General features: G+C 41.8%; 1 protein-coding gene across 6 annotated transcripts in view; it reads right to left on the reverse strand.

The window, feature by feature from the left end:
* The window catches only part of kcnip4a (potassium voltage-gated channel interacting protein 4a), a 161,045-nt gene that overhangs the window by 2,501 nt on the left and 146,179 nt on the right, over window positions 1-12,365 (reverse strand). For all 6 annotated transcript variants that reach the window (XM_012919987.4, XM_012919985.3, XM_023153255.2 and 3 more), the window contains 4 exons: window positions 11,485-11,609; window positions 2,293-2,362; window positions 1,718-1,788; window positions 1,052-1,159 (listed from right to left, as the gene is read on the reverse strand). In XM_012919987.4, the coding sequence (XP_012775441.1) occupies window positions 1,052-1,159; window positions 1,718-1,788; window positions 2,293-2,362; window positions 11,485-11,609 (374 nt within the window). The remainder of the gene's footprint in view (window positions 1-1,051; window positions 1,160-1,717; window positions 1,789-2,292; window positions 2,363-11,484; window positions 11,610-12,365) is intronic.

A 12,365-nucleotide genomic window follows, 5' to 3' on the forward strand; every position in this document is an offset into this window, starting at 1 on the left:
ACGGTTCTCGGTGCCAGACCAGTTTAGCAGTTCCTGAGTGTTTCAGAATCTGCTGGGATTTTCCCACACAACCATCTCTAGAGTTTACAGAGAATTAGCCAAAAATAGATAAAACATGCAGTGAGCAGCAGTTCTCTGCCTTGATGGTGTCAGCGGTGAATGGCAAGACTGCTTCAAGTTGCTAGAAAGGCCATAAGTCAAATAACAGCTTGTTACAACCAAGGTACGCAGAAGAGCATCTCTGAACACACAACACATTGAAGCTTGAGGCAGATGGGCTACAGGAGTTGAAACAAACAGCTGTGCAGGGAAAATACTATTAGCTTGTTTAGGCCGGCTTTGAAAAAAGTGGCTTTAAATGTTTGCGGGCTGACTTAATCCCTGCGTTTGAATTAAATTAAAAGGAGCCAGCTTTGTTAATGAACATATGGCAGCTCGACAGCTTTAAAAATAGTGAAAGTAAAGAATAAAATTAAAGGTTAGGGTAGTTTTAGTTAAGCTGTAAATGTAGTCAGGCCACACTGGCAGTACTTTTGACACAAACTACTTTTGACACAGTAGATGGCAAAAAGAGCCAAATGTGGCTCTGGAGCGGCAAACTGGAGACACCTGCTCAGTACACGGACTGAAAACAGTACTGCAACTCAACCATAAGAGGGCAGTGTTTGTTTTCAGTACAGCTAATTCTCCCTAAGAACTTTTATTTTAAGTATTGTGAACTCCAATGCTTGAGTGCTTTCACACTGACAAGCTTAGTGAGCCAGTAGGAGGAGGATATGTCAATGTTAACCCACAGAGGCAGATTCCTGGGAGGATGTTTTCTTCAGTTTAACTGTTACATTTTGATCTTTACTGTACAAAAATCGAGCGCAGTCTGCAGGCTCAATGTGAACATTAGCAAAATGCAAACTGGCGTAGCGCTGTGCTCGATCAAAATCGACGGATCGTGGACATCCTGTACAACAACATGTAAGTGAATTAACTAAAGCATGCGGCGTGAAACACGGCAAATATCTCAGCACTGTGACCTTCGTGTTTTTAGGAGACGTACCTCTTTAGTGATATATCCGTCTTTATTGATATCATAAAGGTTGAAGGCCCAGTTGAGTTTTTCCTGGACTGTGCCACGCAGGAGGATAGAGAGACCCATAACAAAATCCTGTAATGGAAACGCAACTTACTGACAAATGTGCAAAACATCACAGCTTTAACTCAACAACGACGCATGAGACACTTTCTACGTGAGGCACTTCAACCGATTCCACCCTTTCTGTGAGGATGCCGTCCTCTATCACGTATTCATTAGAGGAAAATGATGAAACGGCAAAAGTGGAGCTATCATAAATCAAAAATAGCTCATTATTCAAATGTTTAGTCGACTCAGTGTCAGTCCTCAGGGAGATCTCGTACTTCAGAACAGAGTGGACCGCACATTAGGCAGGGAAACTTTGTTTGGCATAATGACAGCTGTTCCCTGTTCTGTCCTAATAAGCAAATAAGTGCCCTTCATAAATATTAATCAAATGTTGAGCATCTTGAGTAAACTTGATGAGGCTAGATTTTTTTTCTATAAAGGGGGTTGCAGGTTACATAATGATCGAGTGTAAAGCCTCGTCTGTGGGAGCGTTTGATGAGCACGCCTTTTCGACAGCGAACCCACACACTGGTCGAGCTTTAAGACACTGAGAAATGAACAATCTGGCAACTCTGGGCTTACCTCAAAACTCACAGAGCCATTGTGATCCGTGTCAAAAGCATTGAACAGGAAGTGTGCGTATGTCGAGGCATCTATGGAGAGAACAAACAACCAATCACAGAACATCTGTCGTGATTACGGCTCGCTGGCAGTGGTGGCTACTGCAAACAAGAAAAAGGTTCAAAGCGGAGACTGTTTTTTCTTTTCCACTTCAAAGAAAACAGGCTCGCGATGAGAGGGAAGAACAGTGTGCTTAGAGCTGAGGGTTTTATCATTGTTTCCTCTGTGCTGTGCCATTATGTTCACTGGCCTGCCTTTCTTCTCTCTGAACAGATATATCAAAGCTTCCTAATGTTTCCTCTGTTCCTCCTCGGGTTGAATCTTTGCATAATGATGAGAGCCAACAGAGAGAAACTCAAGGCTGCCTGAATACAAACTTCTCTTCTCCCTCTGCCTCTCACCGACACTGTGTTTTCATGGGAGGCGAGGAAACCTAACGTACTCCGGACTTAGTGCAATTTTTGTAAACACGCATGAATGCGGGAGCTCCTGGGAAAGGGAAAGCATGCTGGGAAAACAAAGCAGCAGGCACAGACCTCCTTGCGGGAAGAACTGTGCGTAGATGTCTTTAAAAGTGTCTTCGTTGACGACCCCGCTGGGACATTCCTGCAAGACAAAATAGAGATGCGCAGGTTATCTGACATCTATGTTTACAGTCCTAGCCTTAAACTTGAGTTCACATAGTGCCAATCACGGTCACGTCTCACTAAAAACAGGGCACCTCTGAGAACGACAAAGTCAGCTAGCAGTGGGAAGATGTCTTTAAATGAAAAACAACATATTCCACCAGTGACTGACCATCGAATCCTCAGCAGCTATCTCGTCCATGCCTGTGGTTATCTGGCAGCATTCACTGGAAAAGACTGAATAGTAACATACCCAAGAATTGTGCGTGTGTCTCTTTTCAAACAATCAAAGTAGCGGATGACCTTGCTTGGAGCAGCGTGGTGATGGAGGCAAATAGTTTTACAGGTTCGATTCTGCGGCACACGCTGACGGGATATTGACTTTAGAAAGTTACCCCCTACATGGGCAATTTCCAGGGCAGGAGCCTCGTGTTTCTCTGTATTTTATGGAAGAAAATAGCCAACAGCAGCGAGGGCTTTTATTGGAAATCAAATATAACAAAACAAAACAAAACACGGTGTGATAGAAGGACTTCTGAAGCTACATTGTGCTTGTGAACTTGCATCAACATCAACATATTCTATTCCCTTTCACGAAAGTCAAAAGTAGACACGTTAAAAGGCTCTCTGAGTATGAGTAACCTCGCTAGAATTAAAGGGCACGCCGGGTTTCCTGCTTCCCGTGACCATGTCTCATCAGCCACTTTGGGAAACAGTGCGGCGAGGGGAAGAAAATAAAGACGAAACCTTCATCGTCTTGCTTCAAACGGGCGTCTTGTGTTTCAAGTTAAGAGGATGCTGCAAGGTTGTCTGCGCAAGTCCCCTGACACCCTCCTCCTTCTTGGTCTCACAGACTCAGCTGAATATCTTGCAGGGTGAGGTGAGAAAGAAGTTTCGGAGACAGAATGTGCACAAGTCTGTCTCTGCGTTGTCATCTGGCAGGCTCTAACCTGATTTGTGAAGTCTGAAAGTCGTTGCTTGGACTAGCGTGTATGAATCATAATGATGTACAATGAGGAAAATTACTCTCCATCATGGTTGGAATAAATGACACCTAATTATAACGGTCACAGTGCCTGGATTGAGGAAAAATATTCAGGCTGTTAATTTATAAGTATTGATCTTTATTCCTGGTAAAACAAAAGACTGCAGCTGCAAAGAAAACAATTAGTGCTTTTTGACTTAGAAAAGTATGACATTGCTGTGATATGTGGATGTTAAATGTGAAGCAACAGCGTTGTGAAAAGTAATTTTTTGCATATCTGTCACACTTGCATGTTTTAGAGCAGCGGTCCCCAACCTTTTTTGCGCCACGGACCGGTTTATGCCCGACAATATTTTCACGGACCGGCCTTTAAGGTGTCGCGGATAAATACAACAAAATAAAACTAGTACCGGTACCGAAAAAAAGAAGATTTATTCATAACACACGTGAAAAGACACAGGAAAAACGAGTTAACGATAAAAACGATAACAAAAAACCCTGAAAACCGATAAAAACCCTGAAAACCATACATTTCACACCTGAGCCTCAACTGCTGCTGAATGACTTGCATGCTAACATTAGTGATGTGCGATACCACTGATTTCCTTTCCGATCCGATACAAAGTAATATTCAGGGTGGTATCGACGATACTGATCCGATACCGATACTTTGTACAAAAACGTATTTTATTTATTGTATCTCAAATTATAGCGTCATAATGATTACAGGGCATCAGATTTCTTGTTCTTATCACTTAATAATGCAGAGTAGGGCTGCCACAAACGATTATTTTGATAGTCGACTAGTCACCGATTATTTTTGCGATTAGTCGACTAATCAGATCATCATCCATTGAACGTAAAAGTACAGCTTATTGCACCAGCAGCATCTGCTCTTATATAACTATCATTAGCTTACAGCTTTAAGTGTTTAAGGTATGTGCTAACTAAAAATAAAGACAAGATGATAGTTAATTGAATTCTAATTAAATGTGCAGATTGTTTCGGTGGAGTTTAATAAACTCAGCCGATTTACTCAGGAACAAATAAAATACTGAAAAAAGCCAAACAATAACATTTTTAAGTTATCTAAGTGACTTGTATATGTTTAACCTGAGTAGGGCGGTGGGTTTGAAAACGATCTACCGGGAGTCCGGTGCTCTCATGGCCCCCGGCTAGCTATCGAGCTAGTGGGTAACAGACGCCTCCGAAAACGTCAGAGCGCTTTTGAAAATATGTGGTGTCCTGATAAACTGAGCAGATATTTGAGGTTTACACAGCTACATTCTCGCCTGAAAATATGTTAAACGTTTATTTTGTGACCCAGAAAGAATAATAAGAGTAATATTAAAACTAACTAGCTGCCACCATTGTTGACAACTGCGCTGGGCCGCGCTATGAATTCTGGGACACAGTTTCTTCTTCTTCGGGGTTTAACGGCAGCTGGCATCCTTGTACATGCAGTGCTGCCATCTTCTGTTTCAGTCCGTTATTACACTCTTAAATCCTGCTACTTATTCCCGCTTTTGGGATCTTACAAAGCTTCAAATGACGCGTCGACTATTAAATCAGTCGTCGACGATTTTGATAGTCAACGTAATCGTGACTAGTCGACTAATCGTGGCAGCCCTAATGCAGAGTTCATCATATAGAAATAAAAAAACTAAAGTTGTGCCTATTTGAACACCTTGCCTGCCTGCAGCACTAAAGGACTCCATGAGAGAGGTCTGCCTTGCCCTAGCAGCACCTGTCCCTGTCCTCCTCTTCAGTTCGTCTCAACATACGCTCGTCATATTCTGTGATATGATTTACTCTGAGGTGTTTGACAAGGTTAGTGGTGTTGCCACAACCATACATGCCAACCCTCCCGATGTTTCCGGGAGAATCCCGGAGCCACCATTCTCCAGAATTTCCACCTGGACAACAAAATTGAAAAACCATATCGCAGAATTCATAGCGGGCCCAGCCAATTCCAGTTTCCAACAATGGCGGCAGCTACTTAGTTTTAATATCACTCTTATTTCTCTTTCTGGGTCGCAAAAAAACCCCCAACTTTTAACATATTTTCAGGTGAGAATGTAGCTGTGTAAACTTAAAATATCTGAGCCGACCGACACATCGTTTTCAAACCCCCGCGGTCTTTCGCTACTCGGGTTAAACATGATTTATAAGTCACTTTGATAACTTAAAAATGTTATTGTTTGGCTTTTTCAGTGCTTTATTTGTTCGTGAGTAAATCGGTTTGGCTGAGATTAAAGTTTAGATTAGATTAAATTAAATTTAATCCATCGAGAGGGTTCCTCCGGGGTTTTCACACGGCTGAATAAACATCAAACAGAAAACTAATTAAAGAAAGTGTGAGACGGTCGAGAGTTTACGCCAGCGCCCGGTTATATTTTAGATAGCAAGGAGCAGACGGCAGAGTTTCACTCCACCGAGGGAGCTGTGACGTACTACCCGGCTTTCTTTAGACCGCGAAGGCCGGGTCCTCAAGTGGAAGCAGCCTCTGAATTTGGACACCCCCGCTGTTTCCGGGCCGGCCAATAATAACGGTGACATTTAACGTATTTTATCTGATAAATAAACACTGTAAAATGTATTTAACCCCCCCCCCAACAGCCCTTTTCAATGTCTCCCTAATTCTGAGGTCTCAAGGTTGGGAAAGTATGGCCACAACACCTCACTTTTTGCCACATGTATCGCAAACCACGTCTCAGCTGTTTGTGAAGGTAAAATACGTCCGCACAATTACGCTCAGTCATGGTTGTGAGTGCGCACGCCAAGGGGCTGCGAGACATTTATACAGCCGTATTTCGCACATGACTATGAAAGGCGGAAAAGCTTTCTGTGATCTGTTCATCTATTTAAAAAAAAATAATCTACATCTAATATAAAGAATCAAAAGGTCACATTTTTAAGAAAGAGGAAAAATCCATTCACTGAGAGAAAAAAAAGATTTTTCAGGGGGGAAAGAAGGTTTTTTTTTTTCAGGGAAAAAAGGCTGAAGTACAGTGGGGCAAAAAAGTATTTAATCAGCCACCGATTGTGCAAGTTCCCCCACTTAAAATGATGACAGAGGTCAGTAATTTGCACCAGAGGTACACTTCAACTGTGAGAGACAGAATGTGAAAAAAAAATCCATGAATCCACATGGTAGGATTTGTAAAGAATTTATTCGTAAATCAGGGTGGAAAATAAGTATTTGGTCACCTCAAACAAGGAAAATCTCTGGCTCTCACAGACCTGTAACGTCTTCTGTAAGAAGCTTTTCTGTCTCCCACTCGTTACCTGTATGAATGGCACCTGTTTGAACTCATCATCTGTATAAAAGACACCTGTCCACAGCCTCAAACAGTCAGACTCCAAACTCCGCCATGGCCAAGACCAAAGAGCTTTCGAAGGACACCAGGAAAAGTATTGTAGACCTGCACCAGACTGGGAAGAGTGAATCTACAATAGGCAAGCAGCTTGGTGTGAAAAAATCAACTGTGGGAGCAATCATCAGAAAATGGAAGACATACAAGACCACTGATAATCTCCCTCCATCTGGGGCTCCACACAAGATCTCATCCCGTGGGGTCAAAATGATCATGAGAACGGTGAGCAAAGATCCCAGAACCACACGGGGGGACCTGGTGAATGACCTGCAGAGAGCTGGGACCAAAGTAACAAAGGTCACCATCAGTAACACACTACAACGGCAGGGAATCAAATCCCGCAGTGCCAGACGTGTTCCGCTGCTGAAGCCAGTGCATGTCCAGGCCCGTCTGAAGTTTGCCAGAGAGCACATGGATGATACAGCAGAGGATTGGGAGAATGTCATGTGGTCAGATGAAACCAAAGTAGAACTTTTTGGTATAAACTCAACTCGTCGCGTTTGGAGGAAGAAGAATACTGAGTTGCATCCCAAGAACACCATACCTACTGTGAAGCATGGGGGTGGAAACATCATGCTATGGGGCTGTTTTTCTGCCAAGGGGACAGGACGACTGATCCGTGTTAAGGACAGAATGAATGGGGCCATGTATCGTGAGATTTTGAGCCAAAACCTCCTTCCATCAGTGAGAACTTTGAAGATGAAACGAGGCTGGGTCTTCCAACATGACAATGATCCAAAACACACCGCCCGGGCAACAAAGGAGTGGCTCCGTAAGAAGCATTTGAAAGTCCTGGAGTGGCCTAGCCAGTCTCCAGACCTCAACCCCATAGAAAATCTGTGGCGGGAGTTGAAAGTCCGTGTTGCTCGGCGACAGCCCCAAAACATCACTGCTCTCGAGAAGATCTGCATGGAGGAATGGGCCAAAATACCAGCTACTGTGTGTGCAAACCTGGTAAAGACCTATAGTAAACGTTTGACCTCTGTTATTGCCAACAAAGGTTATGTTACAAAGTATTGAGTTGTATTTTTGTTATTGACCAAATACTTATTTTCCACCCTGATTTACGAATAAATTCTTTACAAATCCTACCATGTGGATTCATGGATTTTTTTTTCACATTCTGTCTCTCACAGTTGAAGTGTACCTCTGGTGCAAATTACTGACCTCTGTCATCATTTTAGGTGGGGGAACTTGCACAATCGGTGGCTGACTAAATACTTTTTTGCCCCACTGTATGTCAAATTATATAAGAACTGGACTGGTTATCACTAGTAACAGATCTTTGGATAAATCCAAATTTAAAATGTTTGTTTAAATTTGTTTGGGATGGAGATCTTGTCAAAATTGATGGAAATAGTATGGTTGGATTGGGTTCCACCATGCAGTACTATCTGGAAAGCATCTGATCTGATTGTTGAATGATCCCAAACCCACTGCCAACACACAATGAAACTCAAACTAAAAATCAGTCATGGATTGGCCTCCCCCCAGCCTGGACCTCAACACAATTGAAGCAGTGTGGGATCACGCTGACGGGGAACAGAACAATATGCAGAAACCTCCAAAGATGAGCTTTGAATGTCCTTCAAGAAGTCTGGAGAACTATTCCTGAAGACTACCTAAAGAAATTACAATAAACTTCCTCATAGAGTTCAGGCCGTTTTGACGAATAAAGGTGGTCACACCAAATAAAGCTCATCGGGGTTGTTGTCTGTTTTTGCCTTATATGCTTTTTTCTAGATATGTTTGCACACATTTCAATAAATTGTTATTATTGTATTATTATTTAATTTCCCATTTTCATACTAAAATATAAAGAAGTAAGGGTTGGATCAAGATTTTTACGTAACGCTGTGTATTTTTTATCTGTAGCTTCTTAAGGAATGTAGAAATTCTGTCCCTGCAGGGACTTCACGCATATCCACCATAAAGACAAAATGCACTGTAGCATCTTTGTATTTGACAGTATTTCTCTGTTGTTTACCAGAGCAGCTGTTAATTAATGCTTTGTTTATCTTCTACAACCGTGCAGACAACACGCTCTCAACAGTCAACCTCTTGTTGTAGTTGTGCTCTGTAAATAAATATAGTAAGCAGGGGGATTTTTTTTTAATAGGACTTCTACTTGACTTGTAGAGTATGTGCATGGCTGCACCTGTGTGTGTCTGTGCATCACACACACTTCTTCTTCTATTCTCTCTACTGCAAATCATCCTAAAAAGCTGCAGAAAAAATAAAGCTCAGTGAAAGCTGTTGGAGCGAGTCTCACTCTCGTGGCAGAATTCAACTGATTGTATATCAGCGTTTCTTTGTAGCCTGATGATGACATTGGTGAGCGAGGCTATTTTTCAGTTGGGAATGGAGCCTGTGCGTCATCTTATTACCACATGCAATGCAGCGCCCCTGCAATTCAATTTCAAGTACAGAGAAATAGTTACACTTTGACTTTAGGTCCCATCAAGGAAAACTTTGATCTTGCTGAGCTAAAAGTCAGGAACTCATTTATTTTATATTATATACATATATAACATTAAGCCAGAGTTCATTTTATTTTCATAAAGTATGCATCTGTGTCCCAACAACAGATGAACATATCACCAAATTAAAGATATAACAAATATCTAAATGTTTACATTTACATACATATCGATAAAATTAATTAGCTTATTTTTCCTGCTAGGACTCAATTCATAAATATTTGCTCATGCACTTCTAGATCAAGACTTTAAGAAAAAGAAAAAAGCAACTAGAAAAACATGGGTTACATTTTCCAGGATGATCACCAACGTAGTCACTGTTTCCCTTTGTCCTCGTTTTTTTGTTTTGTTTTGATTTTGCACATTGTTCAATGCCGTTCTCATTAGACGGACAGAGATCAGAAAGTTTATTTGTATTCATTTGATATGCTTGTAAAATTAGCTCATCCATGATAATAAAATCACACATCCAATTCAATCAAATGCAAAACTGGCCAGGCATGAAATTCCTTTTGGAGACCCATGAAGCGAGGCGGCAATAAGCAGTGCGGGGAATGAAATATACCTACGAACAGACGAATCGTGACTGATGGCATCGAAAGTATGAGATCTTAATCTAATGCCCAAGTCAGTGCCCTGGACTGTGAACTGTGAAAGCTCAGAAGATTCAGTCAGACGTGAGGACAATATTGTGTTATTTTCTATAGTCTGAGGTCAAGGTTTTTTTTTTTTTTTAAATAATAAATTCTCTCAAACCTTTAAGGTGACCCCTTGCTCAAATTCTGCCTCGAGATCAAGGCCCAGAACCAGAGGTTTCATTTGGTAGACGAGACCTGCTCGACAAAGCGCTATATCTAAAACAAAGCACCACTTGTGCTACAAGTGAATAACTTGTAAAGTCTGTTGTCAAGACAGATGACCTCATCCTTCCACCAAATCAAACTTGGAGAAGTTTGATTTGCTTCAAAACCCTGGATACCAAGGACAAAGGGCCAAACTTCTCATCATGGGAATCATGCCAGCTTCTATTAGTCTGGCTTGCCTTAAAAGCTTTCCTTCATTCTGCCAATGTCACTGGGATAGGGCAAGACAAGATGAGCTGTTTGACCCCAGAAGTTAAAAAATGAGCCACACTCTAGATTTAGTGATGGACAGAAGCTATTTAATAGCTGTAATTTAAGCGTCATTACTCTTTCTCTTTGTCCAGTTTGGGGTCCTAGTTCAACCACATCTAACTCCACAGTAGACAGGAGCAACTGAGTAAACGGAGACGATGACCTCCTATTCCAATACATAAATGAATAAATACACTAAAAACATCTGGGCTAAGACTTCTTGTTGAATTGTTGTCAGATGATATCAATGGTTTCATGACTGCAGTTTAGCAGTTGCAATCTTTGTTTTGCTGTCCACACTGTCTGCTTACCTCCATCCAACCAAGACCTGCTTAAAGGTGGCATTATATGGTACTCAGACTATGAGCCGACAAAAAACGAAAACCAGAACACTTCCAGTACCAAATGGAAATTATGTCCCTTGCTAATAAATTCTGCATATATTCCTGATAAATCACCCAGAGGGGCAAATTAATATGTATGCCTTTTTCCTGGTGCTCAAAGAAAGCTGAAGGGGCCACCTGAGTTATTTGGATTCATCACTTCATCCCTTCCAGTGGCAAAATAGAGAATGTCTTTAAACGCTGTGAAATCAGGCAGCGTGAAGCACAAATTAAATCCCTGATCAAAACACTTCTTACCTCTTACACCATCTCCAGTGGAAACGAACTAATGGGAAAGATTTGCAGGGACTTGGCTAGAGCACATTGCAGGCAACAGGAAACTGAAGCCTCACGGGAACACCATCACAGGACTCTCACTATCCTCTTTCACAGCCAGATAATCTGGGTTGGGTTAATTCTGGGTCATCTTATTATGCCTCACACCAGAGATGACAAAGAAGTAAGCTGGGAGGGGGTGGAAGGGTTGAGGTATGACCTCATTATCTCTGACACAGTGAACCGTGTACCGAAGTTTAAATTTTCTGTGGTAAGCACTATTGGACAGTTTAACATTTAATGCAGGTTGAGCTGCTTCAGGAGACTTGGGTGGAAACACCCTTGCTCACTACAGCAGGTTGTAAAAGAATACATGAAATAAAATCAAAAGGAAAACAATGTTTTTGATGTGAAGAAAAAAGAGATATCCAAGAAAGAACAAAGCATTCCAAGGTGTACATTATGTATGGTGGCCTCGTCACTTACATTCTTGAAGCCGCGGTAAAGAATCTGTAGCTCCTTTCGGGAGAACCGCGTCTGTGCTTCGAGTTGTTCCAGGCCTTCTGGGCGATGGCGGACTGCCGATAGTTCCAGCTCGTCTTCGACGCTGTCTGGAGAGGAGAAAGAACAAGGTGAGACATGAAACGCGTCCTTGCAAATTTGTATTTTTGACACTAGAATTTTAGCTATCTTGTTACATTTTCAGCAAATAGATAATCAAATAAAACAAAAAAAACAACAAAAAGCTCCATTCACAATGCCAGAACTCAACATTTTACTACAAAATGTTATTGGCTCATGGGAAAATCCATTCAAGCGGATCAGTTCTGAAGTCCTTTCTTTGCCTCACACGCCACATTCCTTTATCGGACCCTTCACAAAACCAAACAAAAAACCTGAATGCTCTTTTCTTCTCTACAACAAACATGACAGCAGAGGTAATTAGAGTTTTTTTGAGACCCTGGAACACAACAAGCCCTCGTGGCAGAGAGCCTCTTCATGAAAGAGGGTAGCTGAACCCTGTGAAATGTTTTAATGGGCCTTTAATGATAGCAGATGCTGTCTGGGCACTGTCACCGACTGCACTGTCCTCACAGCACAGCGTTTGACTTGTCTTGTGCAGGGTCTCTCATATACCTGAAGTGTGACACACTAAGTGCCTCATTAGCTCGAAGAGGCTTATTACGGCCCACAGTCAAAAGGCCAAATCTTTAAACGGACCATAATTAACCTGTTGCTATGGAACAAAAGCTCCGCATCCGTTGGGGGATGTCAGCTGATATAAAGGAAATAAAAATGGCTATTTGATCTCATTCTCATCATCATATTAGTCCAGAAACTGTAGCATTACAGCGGTGTAATTAACA

The sequence above is a fragment of the Maylandia zebra genome, linkage group LG3 (genome assembly GCF_041146795.1).
Source record: "Maylandia zebra isolate NMK-2024a linkage group LG3, Mzebra_GT3a, whole genome shotgun sequence".
In the NCBI taxonomy this organism is placed as follows: Eukaryota; Metazoa; Chordata; class Actinopteri; order Cichliformes; family Cichlidae; genus Maylandia; species Maylandia zebra.